Raw genomic sequence first — 23749 nt, forward strand, 5'->3', positions numbered from 1 at the left:
TGTAAACCCTTTCTCCAAGGTCATAGGGAACAATCCAGAAATGCAGTCCTCAACTTGGCAGAGTTAATATCTTCCCCAGAGCAGAGTTTAGTGTCTAAATGGCCAGTGACTAAAACAGCTGCTGCTCTAATTCACATTTTGAAAAGAGTGCGGTTTTAGAAAAATGACATGTTCAGTAGTAATTTCCACCCCATGAGCCTGAGAGCAAAATCAGTAAAATATTAACCAGCCCACTGATTTACCACTGGATCTTTTACTCGTCAAAGATCTTTGTTTGAGATGTTTTTCTTCATTATGAACAGCAGAACCCAAAAGACACAACCTGACATAGTTCAAATGCATTTTTTAACCTCCCTCCCCAAATCAAACCACAGAGAAAATAAAACTTCTACTTTTCCCCATTAATGAATATCCTGGAATTTAGCATGAAATTTCCCTTTCTAAAATGAACCCATATCTAGGGTTGAAGCCATTAAACAGAAACTGCAAAAACTAAGTAGGAAGGCTAAGACTAGAATAAAGTCGTCTACAGCAACTTAGTTTCTTTTACCTAGGATTACGTACATAAAACTGCATATTAAGAAAAAACCATCTAGAAAAAAATTATATCTAGGAGTCCCACTTTATTTCTGTCCCTTTTCTCCTCAATAAACTTTCTTTATCTAAAAAAGAAAAAGAAAAAGAAAAAAGAAAAAACCATCTAGGGCTTCCCTGGTGGCCCAAGCGGTTAAATCTCAGCACTACAAAGCTATCCACAGCCACTGCAGCATGAGTTTGATCCCCGGCCAGGGAGGTGACCCACATGGCGCAGCAGACCTCTCCTGTCTCGCCCGCTGCTCCCCTCAGCAGTGTATTTCAGTAGATCTGCCTGTTCTGCTCCCTACTCTGTCTCTGGTGAATCCTCTCACCCCCCCGCACCTCTGGCTTGCACCCCAGCTCTTGTTTGTATAAAGAAATAAATCTTTAAAAAAGAAAGAACCATCTAGAGAAACAAAAGTAAACATAAACAAATGGACTTACATCAAACTACAAAGTTTCTGCACAGCAGAAAAAAAAATTGTAAAAAGAAGACACTTGTCTAAATAGGAAAAAAAAATTGTAAATCATACATCTCACAAAGAGCTGATAGAGAAGATACATAAAGAACTCATGAAACTGAACAAAAAGCAAACAAAAAACCCAATCAAAACATGGGCAGAAAACTAAATAGACACTTCTCCAAAGAAGACACACAGATATGGCCAACAAGCACATGAAAAACATGTTCAGTAATGCTTATCATCAGGGAAATGCAAATCAAAATCACAGTGAGATACCATCTCACCTGAGAGAATGACCCATATTATAATAAAAAGCCCAGGAACAACAGCTGTTGGTGAGAATGTAGAGAAAAAAGAACCTGTGTACACTGCTGGTGGCAATATAGACTAGTCTAGCCCCTAAGCAGACAGTATGGAGGTTTCTCAAAAATATTAAAAGTAGATCTACCGTATGTATCTACTTGAAGAACACAAAACACTAAATCAAAGGGATATATACACTTCTCTGTTCATTTCAGCTCTATTTACAACAGCCAAGTTATGAAAACAACCCAGGTGCCCAAAGACAGAGAGTAAGTTTGAAAAATATGGTTCATATATACAATGAAATACTACTCAGCCATTAAAAAAATAGATGAATTTTTGTCATTTGCAATGTCATGGATGGATCTGGAAGGGATAATGCTAAGCAAAGTCAGTCAGCAGGGGAAATAGAATACTGGATGGTTTCACTTAAATGTGGAAATATAGAGGAACAAAACAAAGGGTCAGACAAAAACAAACTAATAACAAACCTTAGAAATCTGACTGTGGAACTCGGGCTACAAAACAAAGAAGGGGAGAGGAAAAACAATGAGTGGAAACATGAAGGACTGTAAGGAGGGCTGGGGCGCCTTGGTGTGGGTGTGATGTGGTGACACGTACCTCAGGAGGTGTGATCTGTGCCTCTGGAAATCAATATTACCTCAATAAAAATAAAATATATAATGATCTTTTTTAAAAAAGTCTTCCACTTTCCTTTGCCTTCACATACATACTGCAAGTCTCATACTAAAAGCACTTACCTGACATTTTTGCCCTGTTCAGTGAGCATCTTTACCAAATCAGCAATGGGGTACTGAGCTTTGGCTGCACAGAGACCATAGCCTAGGAAGAATAATATGTTTTTTTTTAATTTTTATGAACAACTACTCTCTTTATCAACACATTTCTATGCCAACAGAGGCAATCAATGAAAAGGACTAGAAATGAAAGTAAATTTCTAATAGGAACGTTTTTAAAATTGGGTAAATTTCAATTTTTTTAAATTAGGTCCACTGTCCCATCTCTACCTCAAATTTAATGTCTCTAGAAAGAACATAATATACCCCCCCATCCAAAAGTGAAAATACTCCATATTTGCAATGTTATTACAGTGATAATCAAAAACTTCCATCATCTTCCTTCTCCTTTAATCCCTACATTCTGTCCATTCTACCTGCACAATGAATCTGACATCTATCTCCACTTTTCAACACCCATTTCTCTAAATACCAAGTCTATGCTCAAGTTATTCCCTCTAGCTTCTCTCACCTCAGCAGCATCCTTCCCCTGGGGCCCAAATCCTTCTTAGCTTCCCTCAGATGAAAAATTATCTACACAATTCAATTTTGCCCACATCATAACCCACCCTGCATTAATTATGCACCTGATTTCCTCACTAGAGGGAAAAATGCCTACAGGGAAAGACCATACTCTACATCTTTACATCTTGACACTTTTCTCTAGCAGTGTTTCCAACAGCTAACTCCAAGGCCACTTTGGTTGGGACACCTCATTATGCAGGATGGTCCCAGACATTACAGCATATTTAGTCTATCTTTCCCAAAAGTTCATTGACAGTAGCAGCCCCATCTTGGAGACAACGAAACACCCAAATCCACATGTTTCAAATTCCCCTAGAAAGTGGTATTGCTACCTTGGGAAGACTGGCACTTGAGCACTCAATTCTGCTAATGTTTGTTATTTACAAATTAGTATATAATGAACAAGCAAACTACCCACATATCAAATTAATAGATTTTCTTTGTGAAAACATGATAGAGTTAACATCTTAAATTGAAACCAATGTATTTCCTATAATATCATAGAATTATGATTAGAGTGAAGAAAATCTGAACCCAGAAAATTAGAAAGTTGAGGCCTGGAGAGATTAAATGATTCAATCAATGTTATGTTGATGATTAGAGGCAAAATTAAGTACCAAAGTGAGGTATTGTTACTCCAAGACAAAGCTCTTTCTACTAGGTTTTGCTACCTTATCTTTTTGGAAAAATATGATTCTCAATTTTTAAAGTACTTACATTTGAAAAATAAAGGTGAACATTTATGAACACTGAATGAGTCTAATAAGTTAGCTAGACAGCTACATGTACTATTTTAATAATTTACTAATTTGTTAATTTAATGATTTAATCTAATTTAATAGATAATTAATCTAATAAATAAATAATTTAATCTATTTAATAATTTAATCCTAACAAGTTACCAAAAAAAAGAAAAATGTATCAGTGAGACAAATATGTATCAATGAGGAAAAAAAATAACCAAAACTCAAAGATGATTTACACATTTTTACAGAATCATAAAATAACATGACTAGAATTTACTACTGCATCAATTTATAGGATTTCTATGTGATCCCTAAAATTTTAAACTAAACCAAGAATTCTCAAAATTTTTTCACTTAGTAATACAGTTTTAAGTTTCCATTGTGTTTTCAGAAATAAAGAAGCCCCAATTCTATTTTTTCTTGTTATAAGAAAGTATATAAAGTATATTAATGCAATCAACCACACCACTATCAAACATTGTTTGCTTTTCGGTTGTTTGGGTTTTTTACCTGGAGTAATAATAATACTACTAGCTTCTCGAATCATGTCAATTGCATTGTCAAGGTTGATTTCTGTATGTGTGCCAGTAATTTCCATGGGTTTTCCACCAGCTGTTGAAGAAGTGCCATAGCCTCCAAGAATCACATTAGTCAGGGAGCGATTCATAGCCTAGAGAGCAAAATTATCAGCTGTAAGGTTAAATCCACTTTTTGAAAATGGTATGAACTTGTATATATGATATTTATATCATTAAATAGATTTAACTCATTATTTAAAACACTTTGACCAGATAAATTTGACCTAACTCTTTTTTTTCACCTAACTTTTTAAAAGCTAGTTCAAAAATCTAAAAGACAAGAAGACATCTAGAAAACTACATCATTTTTCTCTAGAATATCAACTGCACATGACAGAATGTCAGTGAAAGAGTAAATTTAAAAAAAAAAAAACTGATGGAAAATTACCAATAACTCTAAGAAATTAATGAAAATCAAGATCTGTACAGTGACCTTATATTCTGTAAGCAATTATATACTACCTCCACATTTATGTGTATTTCACCTGCATAAAAGAGAATGACAGAAGTAAGAAATTTTGCAAGGTTATCCTAACACATCTCAAGTGAATTCTGCAACCAGTTGCAAGTGGTCAAGCAAGTGGTACTAATCAAAAAATAGGGGCTCTTTCATTTAGAACTCTGCTGCCCTCTGCTGTCAAGAAAAAAGGAATGTGGGAGTCGACACTATTTTCCAAATCAATTACAACTCCATGAATCTGTAATAGAAGTGCTAGACTCATCATTAGGCAACTAAAATACTTAATTTCCAATAGATAGGTAAGTTTATACAAGGCCTCATTAAAATTTACAACCACCCTTTTAACTAGAAAATAACCTCAAGGAAAAACTAAGGAAGGCACATGTTCATTTTACCATGTACCACACAAATGCTACAACTAAAATATGCAACAATATCTGATCTGGTCTTACGAACATTTTTTTATAGACCTCTGGAGGCAAAATAAAATAGAATAGGTAAAAGCTAGATGTTTTGAGCAAATACATTTTAATAATGTAAATCACTGTATGTGATCAAAGCATAATTCTACAAAGCATCAGCATAAATGAATTTATCACTGCAGAAAAAAAATAAGCTCTATTTTAAGGGTTATGATAAAGATCACCAATCCATTGCTCATGCCATTTAAAATCTACATTAAGGGCCTCCCTGGTGGCACAGCGGTTGAGCAATAGGCTGCAAAGCTGCCCACAGCCTCTGCAGTGCCGGTTCAATCCCTGGCCACTGGGCGAGGGTCCCACATGGCACGTAGACCTCTCCTGCTGCCCACTGCTCCCTTCAACAGTGTATTTCATCGGTCTGTCTGTTCTGCTCCCTGCTCTGGCTCTGGTGAATTCTCGCACCCTCCAGCACTTCTGACTGTACCCAGTGCTTGTATAAATAAATAAATAAATCTTTGAAAAAAAAATCTACATTAAGTATCAATCTACTATTTAATGAAAAAAGGTAATACTGTATATTTTAAATGATCTGAAGATTTTCAGTTATCATAGGAAAAGAAAACCCATTCATTCAAGACAGTCCAACTTGTTTCCTCTTCAGCAGAGACATTGAATACACTGCTTCTGCTGGATGGAGGTCAAGGCAGGTAGGAAAAGGAACAGAAGAATTGAGCGGAGTCACACATGACTGGAGAAAGTATACCCATACCACAGGTTTCAAGGATGATAGATCAATATGTTGTGAGAATTTTAAATCATTCTTTTGACCCATGCTCCTTTATCAGAACAACATTCATATTTTACATGCCCAAAGTCTAATAAGTTTGTCTAGGACTATCACATATAAAATAAAGCCCAGAATATCTTTATGCATATTTTTTTTAAAACAACATAGAATTTTTTTTTTCATTTTATTTTATTTATTTATACAAGCACTGGGTACAGTCAGAAGCACGGGAGGGTGAGAGGATTCACCAGAGCCAGAGCAGGGAACAGAACAGGCAGACTGACGAAATACACTGCTAAGGGGAGCAGCGGGCGGCAGGAGAGGTCTGTCACGCCATGTGGGACCTTCGCCCAGCGGCCAGGGATCGAACCAACGCTGCAGAGGCTGCCGGCAGCTTCGCAACCCAGCACTCAACCACTGCGCCACCGGGGAGGCCCTCTTTATGCATATTTTGAATGGATAAGAGGGTCCGATAAAATTAGCATGCTTTAGTTAAGTTCATTCCCAGTCTGATATGTTTAAAATTCCTAACACAACTGCTATAACTTAAATTCAAGGTTTAATGAAATCCAAATAGTCATACCTGAGACTTTCCAAATTATCAACATCTGTTGATTTTGATAAACTCTTTCTAGTTTTGAGTTACAGGATTCTGAGAATAAATTGCAAAAAAATATGTTCTAATAAATTTTAGAATTGCTTTAGAACTGTTACAGACACAGAGATATTTCTGTCATAGAAGGCTTTTTTAAAAAGTTGAATGTGGGAAGAGGCTCCATCACTGCATCACAAAGCTGTGTGATGCACAAATGACCAACAGATAGAATGTACAAGGACAGAGGGAGAAGGATATAAACATTTAATTCGAACTTGACTTTAAAGCACCAGTCTTTACTCCTTATAAAACTGAATGGAGGAGAAAGAATTTCTGAGAACATTTAATTAACGTGTACCCGATTGTGATGGCATCTTACGAAGAAAAAAAGAGAACCACACAGTAGTTTAACAATCAAAGTCAACTTGCTAAAACACGTATCCACAATTATATCACCATTAAGTTAATTCCATGTGGTCTCTTAAAAACTAAATTATTTTTCATCTCTGAATTTACCATTGCAACATCACATTTTCAACAAATGTTTAGGGTTTGGAGTTTTGTTTTGTTTCTCTCTCCCTTTTTTATTTTTTTGGCCTAAGTGATGAATGAGACCGCCCTGTGACCACTGATCCACAGAATGAAGAGTTCCCAGTTTCCAAGACAAAGTATTTGCAACATTGTCCAAAACTGGTCCTTTTAAGTTATTAAGCCCCTTAATGAACATTGTATGCTACATTAAAGAAAACCTTAATCCACATAATTCCAAACAAACTATAAGAAATAAATCTGAAAACAAAGGAAAGGTCATAAAATAGACAAAGCCAAAGTAGTATTTATTAGCATCTCTCATTTCTGTGCTTTGTAGGTGCTAATTAATTGATCACAAGGCAAAAAACAATTATTTTTGGTTTGGCTTTGAGCCACTTCATTTTGTTATATTTTCATTGGGAAACAAGGGGCAAATACAAAAATCAGAAAAGTTGATCTAAAAAATGCTGTTTCATTTTGCAAGTCCTCTACTTACCAAAACACAATCTCAAATAGATGAACTATAAAATCCTGAGGTTAGCATCTATATGACATCTGGGTATAAAGCAAATCCTTCATTTGGGCTGGTAGTTTGAACACTATCAACATTTTTCAGTTTTTATAACAAAAATTGAGTATTGTGTAACCACAGCATTAGCTCAGAGGACACCCAAAAGAATTCTTTGTCTGAAAAAAATTCAATTTTAGGGATTGCTGCTTAGAAACTTGGGGAGCATTCCATTCCCGCTCACATAATAAAGCCACTCTGTTCTGGTTTGGATTTGCATGTTTCCTTCAATAAATAACAAAATAATGAAGGTAAACATACAAGCAGTATTAAATGATACTGATATGTGGTATATCTGTTACCATAACCTACCCGGAAAGAATTCCAAAATATGTAATAAGCTAACAAAATATCCATCTAATGTTTGTTTAACAAATATTCATTTGAATGTGCCAGGAGCTAAGTCAGGCTCCATAAACACAAATAGCATCTTAAGATATCTTCTCTGTAAAATGAGGATGCTCCCCACATCCAGAATTAGTGTTGGGAGTAAATGAGCTAATATGTATAAAACACCCAATGTACGGCCTCCCCGGTGGCGCAGCGGTTGAGCGCTGGGTTGAGAAGCTGCCCGCGGCCTCTGTGGCGCCGGTTCGATCCCCGGCTGCTCCCCGGCCACCGGAGGAGGGTCCCACATGGCGTGCAGACCTCTCCTGCCGCCCGCTGCTCCCCTCAGCAGTGTACTTTGGTCCTTCTGCCTGCTCTGCTCCCCGCTCTGGCTCTGGTGAATTCTCTCACCCTCCCGCGCTTCTGACTGTACCCAGTGCATGTATAAACAAAACAAACAAACAAACCAGCAAAAACAAATAAATAAAGCATGCCTCTATAAAGAAAAAAAAAAAAAAAAACACCCAATGTAGTATCTGCAGTAGTGTGCTATTACCAATTATGAGCAACCATTTCACTTTTATTTTCTTATTGTTTATTATTATTTATTATTTTATTATTATGACCACATTGAGCTGCTAAGCTCTAGCCATTAAAAAAAAACAATATCTTATAATGAAGCACAAGCTAAGAATCCATGAAGATTAATACATGTCAGAAATCACAAAATTTGAGAAGGCAAGAAAATGTCTATCTTCAAAATTGAAAAGCATGCTTATTTTTGTGGTTGTTATTTGTTTTGTAATAGGACTTCAGAGTAGAAAGTATGCAATAAAAATAAGCACTTCAGGCATCTCCAGTAAGAGTTTTGACAGGAGACTCCTCTGGGGAGGTCAATTTATCAATAATCAACAGACAACAGAAATATGTTACTTCCTTAGACCAAGGAATTGTACTTTTAAAAATCTGACCTAAGGAAATAATCAAAGACAAACAAGGAGGAATAATGTAGCAAAAAGAAAGCTAAAAATAATGAAGAAAGTAGGTTTGGATAAATAAATTACAGAATGTCTATGTGAAATAATAACATGGAGATGCTGAAATAATTTATTACAAAACTCTCATAAATATTAGTGATAAAATTAAACCAGAATGTATTTAAACGTATGCATATAAAAAGACTAGCTCTAGAATGTTAAATGTCAATAGTTAAGTGGCAATGGGATTATAAATTATTTTATTTTCTGATTTATATTTTTCTATTTTTTTCCAAATTTCCCACATCAAGCATTTTTTATTTTTGTAACTGAATATTTTTAAAAATGTAAAGCTTCAACTGTCTTGGTGGGGGGGTTAAAAAAAAAAGGAAAAAAAAATGGTTCAACTGTCCTTTAATCCAAAGTAACATAGTTTACTATTACAGAATATTAATCTGATCCAGTATGATTTTCAGGGTTCTACACAGTTTATTATGTTAATGAGGTTTTATTCCTATATGAATACCATGTTAACCTTACATACAATATAGGAATAAAAAATATCGGTGGTGGGATGGTAATAAATAGCATGCCAGATGAGTGGAGAGAAAGAAAAGAAACAAAGAACTAGAAAAAAAGATAAAAATATATGAGAGAATTGAAAAAGAAAGATGACATAATTATAGAAATACACAAAGAAAAGACTACTTTCAATGAGTGTCTCTTCTTCCTTATTCTAGTTACTGTTATAAAATTGTTACTATAACAGTCACTGTCCACTGGAACTTTGGGGTGGAGGGGAATGAAGCATGTATACAAATGTGACACTGGACTCCAAAATTACAGTTATGTAAGTGCAAATCAACATAATTTGATTTTAAAAAGTTACTGTATTATTATATAATAATACAAAAAACAAATGAAGAAGGGAAAGGAAAGAAAATAAAAGAGAAACAGAAATTTAGGAAACACTAAATTGATATATTTAAAAACCTAAAGAAAATCATTCAAGAAAAGTATAATAAAAGCATGATAGTACTTGAAGAACTAGATACAAGTTCTCCACCACTCCCCATCTCAGTGTGTCACTGGGTTTAAATCTCAAATCCTTGGTTATTTTTTTAGATTTTTAATAGTTGTGTAAATTTTTTGTTTTCCAAACTGAAATTTACTGGTTATTGTTTTTGTTGGTGTTACGCTTTACATGGAAACCAAATTATATATTTAAATAAACTTTATTCTTAAGATTAAGAAATAATTTTAAAATCAGTTTTTAATGAGAATCTGCTGCCCCCTGCTGGTTAAAAGATTTAAGGAAAATATTTCTAATGCAATTGAATGTTTTTCTTCTTCACATATACTTGTTTTTTTTTTTATTAATAAATTTAATTTTTATATTCCCCATACAATTGCAATCCCCCCATTCTGACCCCAATCCCTCCCCTCCCGCCCCCCACCCCCTTCTTCACATATACTTGTTTTTAAAAAACCCAAAGCCTGAAACTTTTCAAATAAGAGGCACAATCCTCCACCTTTCTGAATTCCCTGAAAACTTGGGGGAGTTCATTTTAAAACCTCTTGTTTTGAATCTTGACTATATTACTAAAAATTACTAAAATTACCAAAAAGAAAACTACTTTTTTATTTTTTTTTTTTTTTTTTAATTTTCTAGAGGCATGTCTTATTTATTTATTTATTATTTGTTTGTTTGTTTGGTTTATACATGCACTGGGTACAGTCAGAAGCGCGGGAGGGTGAGAGAATTCACCAGAGCCAGAGCAGGGAGCAGAGCAGGCAGAAGGACCGAAGTACACTGCTGAGGGGAGCAGCGGGCGGCAGGAGAGGTCTACGCGCCATGTGGGACCCTCCTCTGGTGGCCGGGGAGCAGCCGGGGATCGAACCGGCGCCACAGAGGCCGCGGGTAGCTTTGCAACCCAGCGCTCAACCGCTGCGCCACCGGGGAGGCCCTACTTTTTTATTATTAAAAAATAACTTCAGCACTCACTATATAATGAGATTTCCAATTAGACATAAGAAGGATTCTGAGTTGTAAAACAATTTTTTAATATTATAATAAAAAATGAAGGTAGAGTAAGTTCCTTTTTCTATTGAATTATTTATCTAGTTAAAGTCACATTCTGATTTCACAGTTTTGTGGTTGTACTTTGACCGTCATTCAAAACTATTATTTAGAGAATAGTTGGAATTTGAAAAAGTTTTCTAGTCAAATCTGTTTTTGCATAGTCTTGCCATCAAGAAGAGAATCACAAACAAAAGGAAGCTGGGAAGTGTTTATGTTATAAATTTTTTCATTTCTTTTTTAAGAAAACCATGCTGACCATGACACTTGCAGACAGGCACGCTCATCAATGACAAGTGGGAGTGTGAACTGGCACAAGCTTTCTGGAAATAGCATGGCATTAAGTACTTAAAAGCCCATCAGAAAGAGCACACCCTTTGAGCAATCAATCCTAACACAACAGTAAGAAATGCCAGTGAGGTGCTTATGTACAAAAAGAAATCAAAATCAAACAACCTACTCTATAGCTACTGTATAGCACTGTGGAAAATTAAATTTTGTATATCCATATGACACACAAGCATAAAGTCCCTTAAATATGTTTTGAATCATTTTAACGATAAGGAAATGGCAAGATGATAACTTGTAAGATTTCAAAAAATGAAATGTATATAATACAGTATATAATATGATCAGAAAAATAAATACACAGATATTTAGTACACGAAGAAAAAGAATATAAGGAAATAGACCATCTCCAGATGGAAGGAGTCAAAAGATTCTAATGTTTATAGTTTACTTTCCTAATTATCTACCCTTGGTTACTTTCAAAGCGGTCTTGCAAATTTATTCAAATGAGACACTGCTATTTCTGCTGGAAAGAAGAAAAACTGGCATCATATTTACTGCAAATAAAGGACAAAAACACTTATTTTTCATAGCACCATTTTCTTTCCTTTGAGATATGTCTTACCACACACATGATGTAGGACAGGATGGCACCAGAGGAGCCAATGAGCGCACCCACGATGGTCAGCAGGTTGTTGTTGAGCAGAAACCCCTCTGCACACAAGGCCCAGCCAGAGTAGCTGTTCAGCACAGTGATAACCACGGGCATGTCAGCACCCCCGATGGCAGCAGTCAAAGTCACACCCTAGGTGGAAACCGAAACAGAACTCAAAATTAGTAATGTAACAATAAAACTTCTGCCATTTAATATTTTGCTTCCAAATCATTCCGGTTTCCAATTAGTGTATTTACATATAAGTTCCACTGCCGGTAATAACTGTCTCTTATCTGACCCTTTGCTCATTGATATAATTGTAAACACTGAACCAACTCCCCCCAATCCGCCACACACACAAAAATCCCATATCCCTAAAAGGCAGTGATGAGAAGCAGGAAAAAACTAGAGAGAGGTCGACACTTGGGAAAAAAAGTAATAGCACTGAATGAATTTCCCAGTTTTTATGGCATTCGCTTAAGGGCAGGTCCCTATTGGTGCCAAGTGAAGCAGTTAAAAATGTCAGCACAAAAAATCTCACTAGTTTGAAGAGTCAATGGTAGGGTTTAGTTAAGGGGCCTGAGGCAATTAGAAAATGAGAAGGGAAATTCTGCCAAGGAGAAGGCTAAGGAAAGGAAGCCCCAAATTTTGTATATAAACTCTATCCATATCTCTGCCCCATGTGAGCTGATACCAAGCAATCCTGCTAAGGATAAAATAACAGATTTTAGTTGCCCCAACTCCCACCACAGGGGAACCAGTATATCAATTTTAAAAATCAGTTACAAAACTAACAAATAAATAAATAATAATCAACATTCTGGAGAAATGCAACAGAATCCAAAGACTCTATAATGCATCGTTCATAACAATGTCTATGATGCAACCAAAAATCACTAAATATGGAAAGAAAAAAGGGAGAAAGATTTTTGTTTATTATTCTATAGAGTCCCAGCTATTTTGAGTTAGTTATGATGTGAATTTGTGTATTCATTAATTAAATCAAAAGCAACTAAAATTAGTCCACAAAAAATTTATCTTACTTGGGCATTCTTTTAAAAATCAAATCCAACTCTTCTCAAAAATAACAATAATTTCAAAAATATTGAAATAATTTCAAAAATATTGAAATAATTTCAAAAATATTGAAATTTTACATTTGTATGATTTTGAGACTTTTTTCCTCTTCTTAATTAAAAATATCAAAACTATTTTACTTTTGCTTAAAATAAAATAAAAATCAACAATATATAAGCCAAGACAAAATCGGATAATCAGTAATGACACAGAAATAGAATTTCCGGTTACTTTCCGGTGTTCTAAAGCTTCTGCGTTAAAAACATGGCTGAAATCTATGGATTACATAAAATATAAGCATGATTTTAACATTAAAATCTTATGTTTCTCAATTAAACAGTATTTTTAAACAATTATTTTATTTCTCATTGTGCAAAGTACTGTTGATTTTTTTTAAAAATTAAAATAATAAACCTTGTCTATAAACCACAGATAAACATGACACAAACACAGAAATGCAATGGCATTTGCACACTGATAATAACATGCTAAATTGTAACATGCAGACAACTAGAGAAACTATGTGTTTCAACATACTAAATGCAAAAATTAGAGAGGAAGAGGAAAACCCAAACCTATCATGAAAGACTTCACTGAACTCCCTCAGCAAACACACAGGGTTTATAACTGCATCTCACTTTATACAATTATGTGATTTGGTATCATTGCTTAGAACAAATGTGAGAGCAACTAATGGGCAGGCACTGTCTTACACTTATTGCATAAACCCCAAATCACTATTTTGCAGGACTTGCCACACAGCAGGCACCTGGGGAATTAAACTGAAACACTTGGCTTTTTAGAAATCTTATTCATCAACACACTAATCAGTAAAAAGCCCCTGAGCAACAATGATATCACATGTGACAACTTTGAAAGAAATAATTAAGCTGAAAGAGTGGTTTTTAACTGGGAGTAAAGCACGGAGGGGACTCAATGGACTATGGTGCGAGATTATTAGTGTGTTGGTGGTGGGCATGGTTTGAGAACATACATTTGTAGAGGTGTGAATCTGTACTCATAAAACATGTATGGTGTTGTAAATCAACACTGCCTCAATAAGCAAAATGGTTTAAAAAAGTGATTTTCTTTGCAGTTTTTTTATATTTTCCAGATTCTAAGAAGATGAACCCCTCACATTATTTAGAATATTTTTATGCCATCAGAGGTCTAGAAGATTAGATAATTAGGATTAGATTGGAATCGAACAAAATACTCTCAAACATGTGCTCCCCATCTCTGACTTCTCACCATGACAGCAGAGAGAGCTGACACAGAGCTCAGACAGGTAATGCCGGTGGTAAAGCTGGGGTCCATCATAAACGGCATCATTCCACCCACACTAGCAGCCAGCAGGCCTGCATTGAGTAAGTGCCTTCCAGGGAGTATGAGAGGGGCAGATTTTAGGATACCTAGGACCAAGCACATGGTGGTCAAAACCCAGAACATATCATAAGGCCATTTGAACCCCTCTTACCCACTCCCTTCTTTCATAAGAAACCCCCTCATTTATGCACCCTGAAGTGTATGTCAATTAATTCTAAACTACCCCAACAATATAGAATAAAAATATGACATTTTTAAAATATCACATTATATTACCAGATACTGAAACATAAAAGCAAATAAAGTTCTTACACACATCAAATATTAGCGGAAATAGAAAAAGTATGGCTTAACTGTTCTTTACTTTGATCCCACAATTTCTTTACTCTTTGTCATAGAATCTTGAAAAGTGATTTTTTTTCTCCCGTATGACCAACACAGAAGTTTTGAAGTGTGGTTTTATTTATTTACAACTTCAAAACAGAGTCTGAGGACATTAGCATTTCTGATTCTATCAACTGAACCCAAGGGAGAAGAGCCCTGGTTTGCTAGTTGTTTGCAAGGACAAAGCATGAGACACGAATGTTTTAGGTTTAAAGTTCTTTTGTGATTTTTAAGTTTCATGAAATTCCCCACTTAATTTTAATGAGTTGATTACTGAGAAGGAAGACAAGATTTTTAAATGAAAAACTAGTTCCTCTAGACTAACTTTTTTGTGACAACGCTAAAAGGTGTCCCACATACACACTGCTCTTTTCAGGGCTGGCTTTAGGAGGAGCAAAAGTTATCCTGACAGAGGCCCTAAAGTATGGATTTTGTTTTTAAAATAAATGCACTTGGTCTCTCCCCTGGTGGCGCAGCGGGTTGAGCACAGCGTTATGAGGCTGTCTGCGGCCCCTACAGCACCAGTTCAATCCCATCCCACCTGCGAGGGTCCCACATGGCACGATAGACCTCGCCTGCTGCTGCCCTCAGCAGTGTATTTCAGTCTGCCTGTTCTGTTCCCGGCTCTGTCTCTGTCGAATCCTCTCACCCTCCCGCGCATCTGGCCTCCACCCCAGTTCTTGTATGCATAAATAAATAATCTTAAAAAAAAATAGTCATTTAAAAAAAAAATAAGTGCACTCAATAAACTTTTCTCTCTTATAGAAAATGTATAAAGTTCATTTCTGCAAACTTTACAAGGGCATCTCTAACCAAGGATTACGGAGATACTATCTTTATCTTTATTTCAATTATTCTGTCAATTATTCAAATGTCAATTAGTCTCTGCACAAACCTCTGTGCACCAGTTTCCTCCACTAACTGCAGAAGAAACAACTTCAAAGATTTAGGAAACAAATAACAGGAAGTCATCTTTATGGAGGGAAAAAAAGCTCATGTATTTCTGAGTACTACATAAAAACTCTTCACCTAACAGGTTCTACTGTTCATCTATTTTCTGAAATTGAAATGAACCCCTAAGCACCCCAAATTAAAAAAATATTTGCCTCTATGTGATGGTTATGCACTTACCCTGCAATTTTCCATAGGCAACAAGAGACCCACTAAATGTGACACCACCGATGTAAGTTCCGAGGTAGGCCACGATCTTGGTGAGGTTTGCTGTTGCATCCATGGCAAAATGTGGATACTCGACAATGTACTCCGCGATGCAAGTGAGTACAGCTGCCAAGCCCACTAAACTGTGAAAAGCAGCAACTAACTGAGGTAAGTCTGTAATTTGGATGCGTTTGGCAATTGTTAAGCCTGTTGGCAAAGGAAGGCCAAAAGAGAAATTAAAACTTGACAGACCTTTGAGACATAACCGCAAGAAAGATCATACTTAAAGGTTCCATCACTGTGACCAGTAATTATTTATCTGCTTCTCACTGTGGTAAATATTCTCTACATGGGCTGTACAGAAAATAAAGACACCGGCTGTGTGTGTGTGTACACATACTTTTTTTTCCAATCCCCCATTCTATTATCAGCTAACTGGACAAAATCAGAAAAGCAAACAAATCACAGAGTATTTTTACAGCACAATAATCTTTACACTCAATTGATAGACTTAGTATTTTTAAATGTTTGTATTTGAATGACAATTATACCAACTGTGATGAATTTTCTCCAAAACAATATTTACTGAAGCAATTTCCATTAAGGTAATTTAATTACTCCATTAATTCCTATTAATGACATAATGCCTTAAACAGAAAATATATATATATTCAGAAACTCAAGTGCTATTAAAAGTTCTTACTACTAATAATTATTCTTAAATGTCCGAGCATAACTGCCTTCATGGGTAAAGGGGACAAGGGTTCACATGAAGGCAAAACCCAAGCAGAGCTTACCAATGGTACCGCCCAAAGCCATTGCTCCAGACATCTGAGCTAACAGTTCTGGCCCTGGTGAGAGGCCTCCAAGGGTGGCCGCCAGGCCTCCAGACACCCCAATCATGCCCAATGCATTGCCAAGACGAGCTGTTCCCTGGGTGGAAAGGCCGGCCAAGGCACCAACACAGCACAGACCTGAGCCCAGGTACACGATCTATTCCAAAGAAAGGGAAGAAAGATTTAAAAAAATCTTGTCAAGACTGCTCTTTAGGATACATGATTCTCTTAGGACAATTTTAATTGCAGACAGTAGAGCACTAATGTGATCTCTTCTGATATTTCAATGTATTTTCCTATCTACTAGGTATATTAACATCTTAAATACTTTAAATTCTACTTGTAATTACACCATTTATGTAAATTGGTTTCTTCTGGACTTGATAGCATATATAAAGGCATATAAAGTACCTAATATAAATGTAATTATAGGATCTGGACCTAACTAAATGCTATGAAAGAGGAAATCCCTGATGTTTTAAATGCCAGGGATTATGCCTTCTACTTCACTTATGTTGTAACTCAGTCTTATGAGAGTCACAGGAGGAAAGAATCATCATCTCTCTTAACAAAAAAAAATCCAAAGCTTAAAGAGGTTACATGATTTTTCCAAAGTTGAATGATCAGTAAATAGAAAATCTGGGATTCAGGCATTAGTTCCTTTGACTCACCACACCAACTCTTCTCAAAAAGATTTTGTTCTTTCAACAAATACTGCATGTTGGAAACAGTAAAAACAAAGAAAGACATGATTTTTTTTTTTTTTTTTTTTTTTTTTTTTTTTTTTGCTGTCAAAGAATTGGCAACCTAGCCACAGTAATTAAAAAGAAATATGGAAATACTGAGTTCAGAACAGAGTTGAGCTCTATTATCATTATATTTAGACCCGGAGCTTTCAAGGTCCCATTTGATTATATCTGTTTTTCTACACAGCATTCATTATTTTTTTTCTGATTTATTTTATTTATTATGTACACAAGAACTGGAGTGCAAGCCAGAGGTGCGGGGAGGTGAGAAGATTCACTAGAGACAGAGTGGGGAACAGAGCAGTTGGATCTACTGAAATACACTGCTGAGGGGAGCAGCTGGCGAGTCAGGAGAGGTCTGCTGCACCATGTGGGCTGCTCCCTGGCAGCCTAGAGAATCAAACTCGTGCTGCAGAGGCTGTGGACAGCTTCATAGGTTGTGTCTTAACTCATTGAGCCACCAGGGAGGCCCTACACAGCATTCATTTTTAAACTATATTTTTTAAATTAATTGGCATAATATCTCTTGTCCATAAGAGATGGTGCTCCATATTTGTAGAAGAAAGTAGGAACATGACTAACAGCATTTAATTTTAAAAGTTTCTAATTTTTACTGATTATTCCATTGTATACCTACAACAATCTAGCCAGATACATAAAGAGGACACTAATACCTTATCTATACAGGTAAACCCACATTTGTCCATTCAGTTAGCAGGTAAATCTGTCTCTAGAATCCAGGGTTCTTGACCCGTAGGGGATGGGAATTTGATTTCATCTACTTGATCAAGATGTTTCTAGAGTTACTGTTGTATTGGCCTGATCGAGTTTGATTCTGATAATAATGTTAATCCCAACTGGAAAAAAAACACAGTGGCAAAAATGTAAATATTCAAAGGAGCCTCTTACTTGTTCAATGTTATAACCACTGTAGAGGGCAGCTAAATATCCCCCAATGAAGGTACCAGCAGGGAGTAGATACAGGTAATTGTATTCTGGGGGATCAGTGGGGCGTTTGAACATGTCCAGCATTCTCTGTGTCACCAGAAAGCCACCTTATCAAAGCAAATAGAAAACAGAAAGGGGTTATCTCATGGAGCAACATTATTTTTTAAAGTATTGTATTTTTTTTCTATTTTAAGCACATCTTTATAATCTAGGGATAAAAATAATTTTAAGAAACATTTTAAGAACCCCCCAAATTAAAAGTTATTCTATTATTCAAGCCAGCTCCACTAAACGGGGATGGGGGGGTAGGGGGAGGGAATTACGTATATTCAGAAAGAAAACTTGCTATCAGAAACCAGACCCAACTATTTCTGCATGACTAAAAGTAAACAGGCATTCAAATATCTTGGGAATGCAACAGATCAAAAGCCAGAATTTTTTTTCTAGTAAATTATTCTGTTTGTTAAGCCCTATAAAAAATGATATAAGAAAATAAATACCTTATCAACAGACACCAGGTTTCTTGGACAAACTAGAGATTTTTTGGCCATAAAATAGCATCAAATGAGTTTCACAAACAAATGATATGCTAGGCTTTCAGTTTTCAAGGACAAACACAGACTAGGATCAGGCAAAAAGCTAAAATTTTATCTCAAATTATACTCATTTAGAGATGTTATGGTGCTAGCTCTAAGTCACTTACTTCAAAACTACACATTCAATAACTTTCCAGTTAACTTGCAGCAAGACATCATTTTGTCTGTTTTAGGGCACTGGAGGGGGTAGAGGAAATTCTGCATCAAAAGGGTTTCTAAAAATTACAGATTGGGAAAAATAACTAATAACTTCACAGAATATTTATAGCTGAGTGAAACATTTTTTAAAGACAAAATTAAATTCTTGCTCAAGATATCTATTTTTTGAAGCTTGACCACTACCTCACACCATACACAAAAATCAACTCAAAATGGATTAAAGAACTAGACATAAGACCTGAAACCATAAAATATATAGAAGGAAATATAGGCGAAACACTACGTGATTTGCACATCAAAGACATCTTTACAGACACATCACCCAAAGCAGTGATAGTGAAGGCAAAGATAAACAGCTGGGACTACATCAAATTAAAGAGCTTCTGCACAGCAAAAGAGACAATAACAAAAATAAAGAGAAACCCTACCAACTGGGAGAACATTTTTGCACACAACACTAATGATAAAGGACTGATCACAAAAATCTGCAAAGAGCTGATGAGACTCAACAACAACAAAGAAAATAATCCAGTCAAAAAATGGGCAGAAGAGCTAAAAAGAAACTTCTCTGAAGAGGAAATGCAAATGGCCAACAGGCATATGAAAAAATGTTCAACATCACTTGTAATCAGGGAAATGCAAATCAAAACTACCATGAGATACCATCTCACACCAGTGAGAATGGCACATATTAAAAAAACTAGCAACAACAAATGTTGGCGAGGGTGTGGAGAAAAAGGAACTCTTCTGCACTGTTGGTGGGAGTGCAAACTGGTCCAACCACTATGGAGAGCTGTGTGGAGATTTCTGGACCTACTAAACATAGAGCTTCCACAGGATCCAGCAATTCCACTCCTAGGGATTTACCCAAAGGACACAGAAACATCAATTCCAAAGAGCACCTGCACCCCTATGTTTATAGCAGCACTGTTTACAATAGCTAAGCTATGGAAACAGCCCAAATGCCCAAAAATAGATGACTGGATCAAGAAGATGTGGTACATATACACCATGGAATATTACTCAGCATTCAAAAAAGATAAACACATGCAATTTGCAGCAACATGGATGGCGCTGGAAGGGATCATGCTCAGCGAAATAAGCCAAAAAGAAAAAGAAAAATACCGGATGGTCTCACTCATAGCAGGAATCTAGAAAACTTAAATAAGGGACCAGGAAAATGAATAACTATAAGAAAGTGAAAATCAAAATCAACAAAAAACTATGAAACAGAGACACTTTTGAGGGGGTGGGGGGCGGGAGGGGAGGGATTGGGATCAGAATGGGGGGGTTGAAATTGTATGGGGAATATAAAAATAAAATTTATTATAAAAAAAAAGTCAAAAAAAAAAGAAAAAAAGAAAAAGAAAAAAAAAGATATCTATTTTTATCGATTTATATTTGTTTCTCATGGAAATTTGTTGTATTTATTTCTCACTGGAAATAGCTGTCTGGCTTCTTTCACCATCACGTACCTGCAATGTTGACTGAGGATATGAAAGTAGCAAGAGCAGCAAGGCCCTGAGCAGTTGTGGAGGGATACAAATGTCCTCCCATCAGCGCCAGCCCACCAACCGCAGTCAAGCCTAGGAAGGAAGCATCAACAGAGTGATTAGCTATAGAAATGACACCGAATCAGATGTCAAAGCTGAAGAGCCTCATATGCACAGAGCCTCATCCTCATAAAGGAGGATGTTCTCACATGCCATTCCCATGGAAGTGTGATCGTGGCAGTGTTAACAAAACTTTTTTCTTTTTTTTTAAGATTTTTTTATGCATACAATAACTGGGGTACAGGCCAGAGGTGCGGGGTGTGAGAGGATCCACCAGAGACAGAGTGGGGAGCAGAACAGGCAGATCAACTGAAATATACTGCTGAGAGGAGCAGCAGGCGAGACAGGAGAGGTCTGCTGCACCATGTGGGTAGCTCCCTGGCCAGGGATCGAACTCGTGCTGCAGTGGTTGCAGATAGCTGCATAGGTTGCTTCCTAACCCCTTGTGCCACCAGGGAGACCCAACAAAACTTTTTTCTTCTGAAAAAGAATGTGACCTCCTTTAACTTTCTAGTTCTGTTCTCCTGGTAGACATAAATTAATAATGCTAGCAAACAATATAGTTGATGGTAAAAAGGGACCCCTGGTAGATAAATCGCATCTCAGCTAGAAAAAACTATTCAGGAACTATAACATGATGGTGAAGCCACAGCTTTAGGCTTCCTGAGTACAGTGGCTCTCAGAATTGAGTGTTTCCTGTAGTTTTCCTGCTACAGCAATGGCCACGCTAAAAGAGAGGCCCACTGGGACCATGAGGCTTCCAAGCCAGGGTAGCCCTTCCATCTGCCCAATGTGGGCCTCACCCTTCAGATTTGAGTCATCACTGAGGACAAAAAAGAACACGTCCTGGACAGCCATGTGGACCACTAACTGGGCCACTCCAAAGGCTCACATGGAAGAGAAATGTCTGACGCTGCCCCGCTAGCCAGCTGTTTTCTGTTCCATAAGCTTCAAGGAAACCTGATGCCACATGGCCTACTGTATACTTGCTAGGAATGTTAGTTAAATCTAAAGAGAAGCCCTAAAGGATGTTGCAAATAGGATTCTGTGAAACACTAGTTTCCAAATGTTATCAGAGGAATCCTTTTTTTTTTTTTTTTTTTTTTTATAGAGGCATGTTTTATTTATTTATTTATTTATTTGTTTGTTTGTTTTGTTTATGCATGCACTGGGTACAGTCAGAAGCGCGGGAGGGTGAGAGAATTCACCAGAGCCAGAGCAGGGAGCAGAGCAGGCAGAAGGACCGAAGTACACTGCTGAGGGGAGCAGCGGGCGGCAGGAGAGGTCTGCGCGCCATGTGGGACCCTCCTCTGGTGGCCGGGGAGCAGCCGGGGATCGAACCGGCACCGCAGAGGCTGTGGGCAGCTTCGCAACCCAGCGCTCAACCGCTGCGCCACCGGGGAGGCCCTCAGAGGAATCCTTTTTAAAGAAGTGATCAATGTTAACAAATCATATTGCATTTTGTATTTCTTTTTTTTTTTTTTTTTTTTTTTTTGTGGGACCCTCGCTGGTGGCCGGGGATCGAACTGGCGCTGCAGAGGCTGCGGGCAGCCTTGCAACCCAGCGCTCAACCACTGTGCCACCAGGGGAGGCCCTGCATTTTGTATTCTTCTCTGAAAGGTCTCTCAAAGATCATTGTCACTAGGACTCTATTTTATTTCATTCCATTCTCTCCATGACCACCCTCTCCTACCAGCACCAAAGGCCCAGGGAGTGATGTATTTGAAGGAAAAATCAGTTAACACTCAGCACTCGGCCTACTGTCTACCACACCCGGGAAGCGGGAAACTGAACTATAGAACCCAAAATCCCAGGAAATTGTGCAAATTACTCAGATATAAAAGGGGGACATTTGGGGTGGTTTTTATAAAGTTTCAAATGAATGAGACAGCTGTTCACTCAAGTGTGAGTAAATCAAATAGAAACATAAAGTTATGTCTGTTTTTATGTTTTGAAAGTTACAAATAAAACTATTTAATATGTGGAAACAAAATAAACTAAAAGGCAATCACAACTGAAAGAATTAACAGTGACAATGAATTGCTTGAAATGGGAGCAGCCAAAGGCCCAACAGACTTCTCAGTCTCTTGCTTCCAGGGCACCCCCTACCCCCTCCAAAAGCCTGATTCCCCACAATCATGACCTCAAATGCCAACCGATACACTTTGAAAACACACACCTTATAAGCCTCGTCGAAAGCATTCCTAGATTTGAATAAACTTATGAAAACCTACAGTGAGGGAAAACAAGACAGAAACAAACCTGAGATTGCATTAGTCACGGACATCAGTGGTGAGTGGAGAGCGGGGGTCACACCCCAAACGGTGTGGTACCCCACAATGCCGGCCAGGCCAAAAGTGGTCACCATCTGAGAAAAGGCTAAATTAGGAGCCACGATGCCCAAACCCAGCATCCCAGAGAGACCTAGAGAAAGAGGAGAAAGTGTGAGCTGACATCTGATTAGCTCAGGAAGATTAAAAGCACACACGCAAGCATCTGGAATTATCAATGCTTTTAAATTCCACACTCTTGCCAATAACAATCAGATTTTTTATAATATTTCATAAATTAGTGGGGGTGCACACACAGAGGGATTATGAACAACTCTACTTTCTGACCAACACTCCCAAAATAAAATAAATTGTAAAGATGTAGTAAAACACTCAAGTCACCTTAATAACAAATCGCACATTTTCCTCTGAGTAGTTTGTCCTCCTCCCTGTTTTAATTTTTATAGACAATGCCACATGTGTTTGTACAAGTGTTTTTATTCCAGAATTACAGGCCTAAAGGGATCTACCAAAGCACTTTCTACTTGGGCAAGACACAACTTTTATAAGACAGGACTTTTGTGAGGCCAATTTCATGTCACTCTCAGATTTGGCTGTGGAAGAGGGATTTTAAAAGAGTAGGAAGGATTTCATTCACTCCAGCACCTCCCCAAAACATATGGCTTCCACCCACCCGGGACAGAGGTTTTGCAATTGCTCCCGAAACTGGACTGGACTGCTGGCGAGAGCAGTCATCTCCAGCCTAAACACCAAGTCAGCAAACAGGGTTTTACAAAGCAAAGGAGAAAAAAATACAAATTAAATTAAGAATGTGAAGAATACAAACAGTCAGTTCTGAACATACATCTTTAATTATCGCCTTTCCTAATAGCAAACATGTGGATGGCTGTTCTGCAATACAAGGGTTACCTAGTGGTCAGTCAAAACAGAGTGATAGTAGATGAAAAGGAAGCTGAAATTTAGCTTTTCTGAATAAGGTACTTTGTTCCTTGATAT

General features: G+C 37.0%; 1 protein-coding gene across 2 annotated transcripts in view; it reads right to left on the minus strand.

The window, feature by feature from the left end:
- NNT (nicotinamide nucleotide transhydrogenase) overlaps positions 1 to 23749 on the minus strand; it is an 87802-nt gene that overhangs the window by 23433 nt on the left and 40620 nt on the right. For both annotated transcript variants that reach the window (XM_037530510.2, XM_037530511.2), the window contains exons 11-19: positions 22725 to 22886; positions 20385 to 20495; positions 18116 to 18261; positions 16422 to 16617; positions 15598 to 15831; positions 14008 to 14168; positions 11650 to 11829; positions 3922 to 4081; positions 2105 to 2186 (exon numbers count right to left, since the gene is read on the minus strand). In XM_037530510.2, coding sequence (XP_037386407.1) covers positions 2105 to 2186; positions 3922 to 4081; positions 11650 to 11829; positions 14008 to 14168; positions 15598 to 15831; positions 16422 to 16617; positions 18116 to 18261; positions 20385 to 20495; positions 22725 to 22886 — 1432 coding nt within the window. The remainder of the gene's footprint in view (positions 1 to 2104; positions 2187 to 3921; positions 4082 to 11649; positions 11830 to 14007; positions 14169 to 15597; positions 15832 to 16421; positions 16618 to 18115; positions 18262 to 20384; positions 20496 to 22724; positions 22887 to 23749) is intronic.

The sequence above is a fragment of the Talpa occidentalis genome, unplaced genomic scaffold (genome assembly GCF_014898055.3).
Source record: "Talpa occidentalis isolate TD23 unplaced genomic scaffold, MPIMG_talOcc4v2.1 talOcc4.6, whole genome shotgun sequence".
NCBI classification, from domain to species: domain Eukaryota; kingdom Metazoa; phylum Chordata; class Mammalia; order Eulipotyphla; family Talpidae; genus Talpa; species Talpa occidentalis.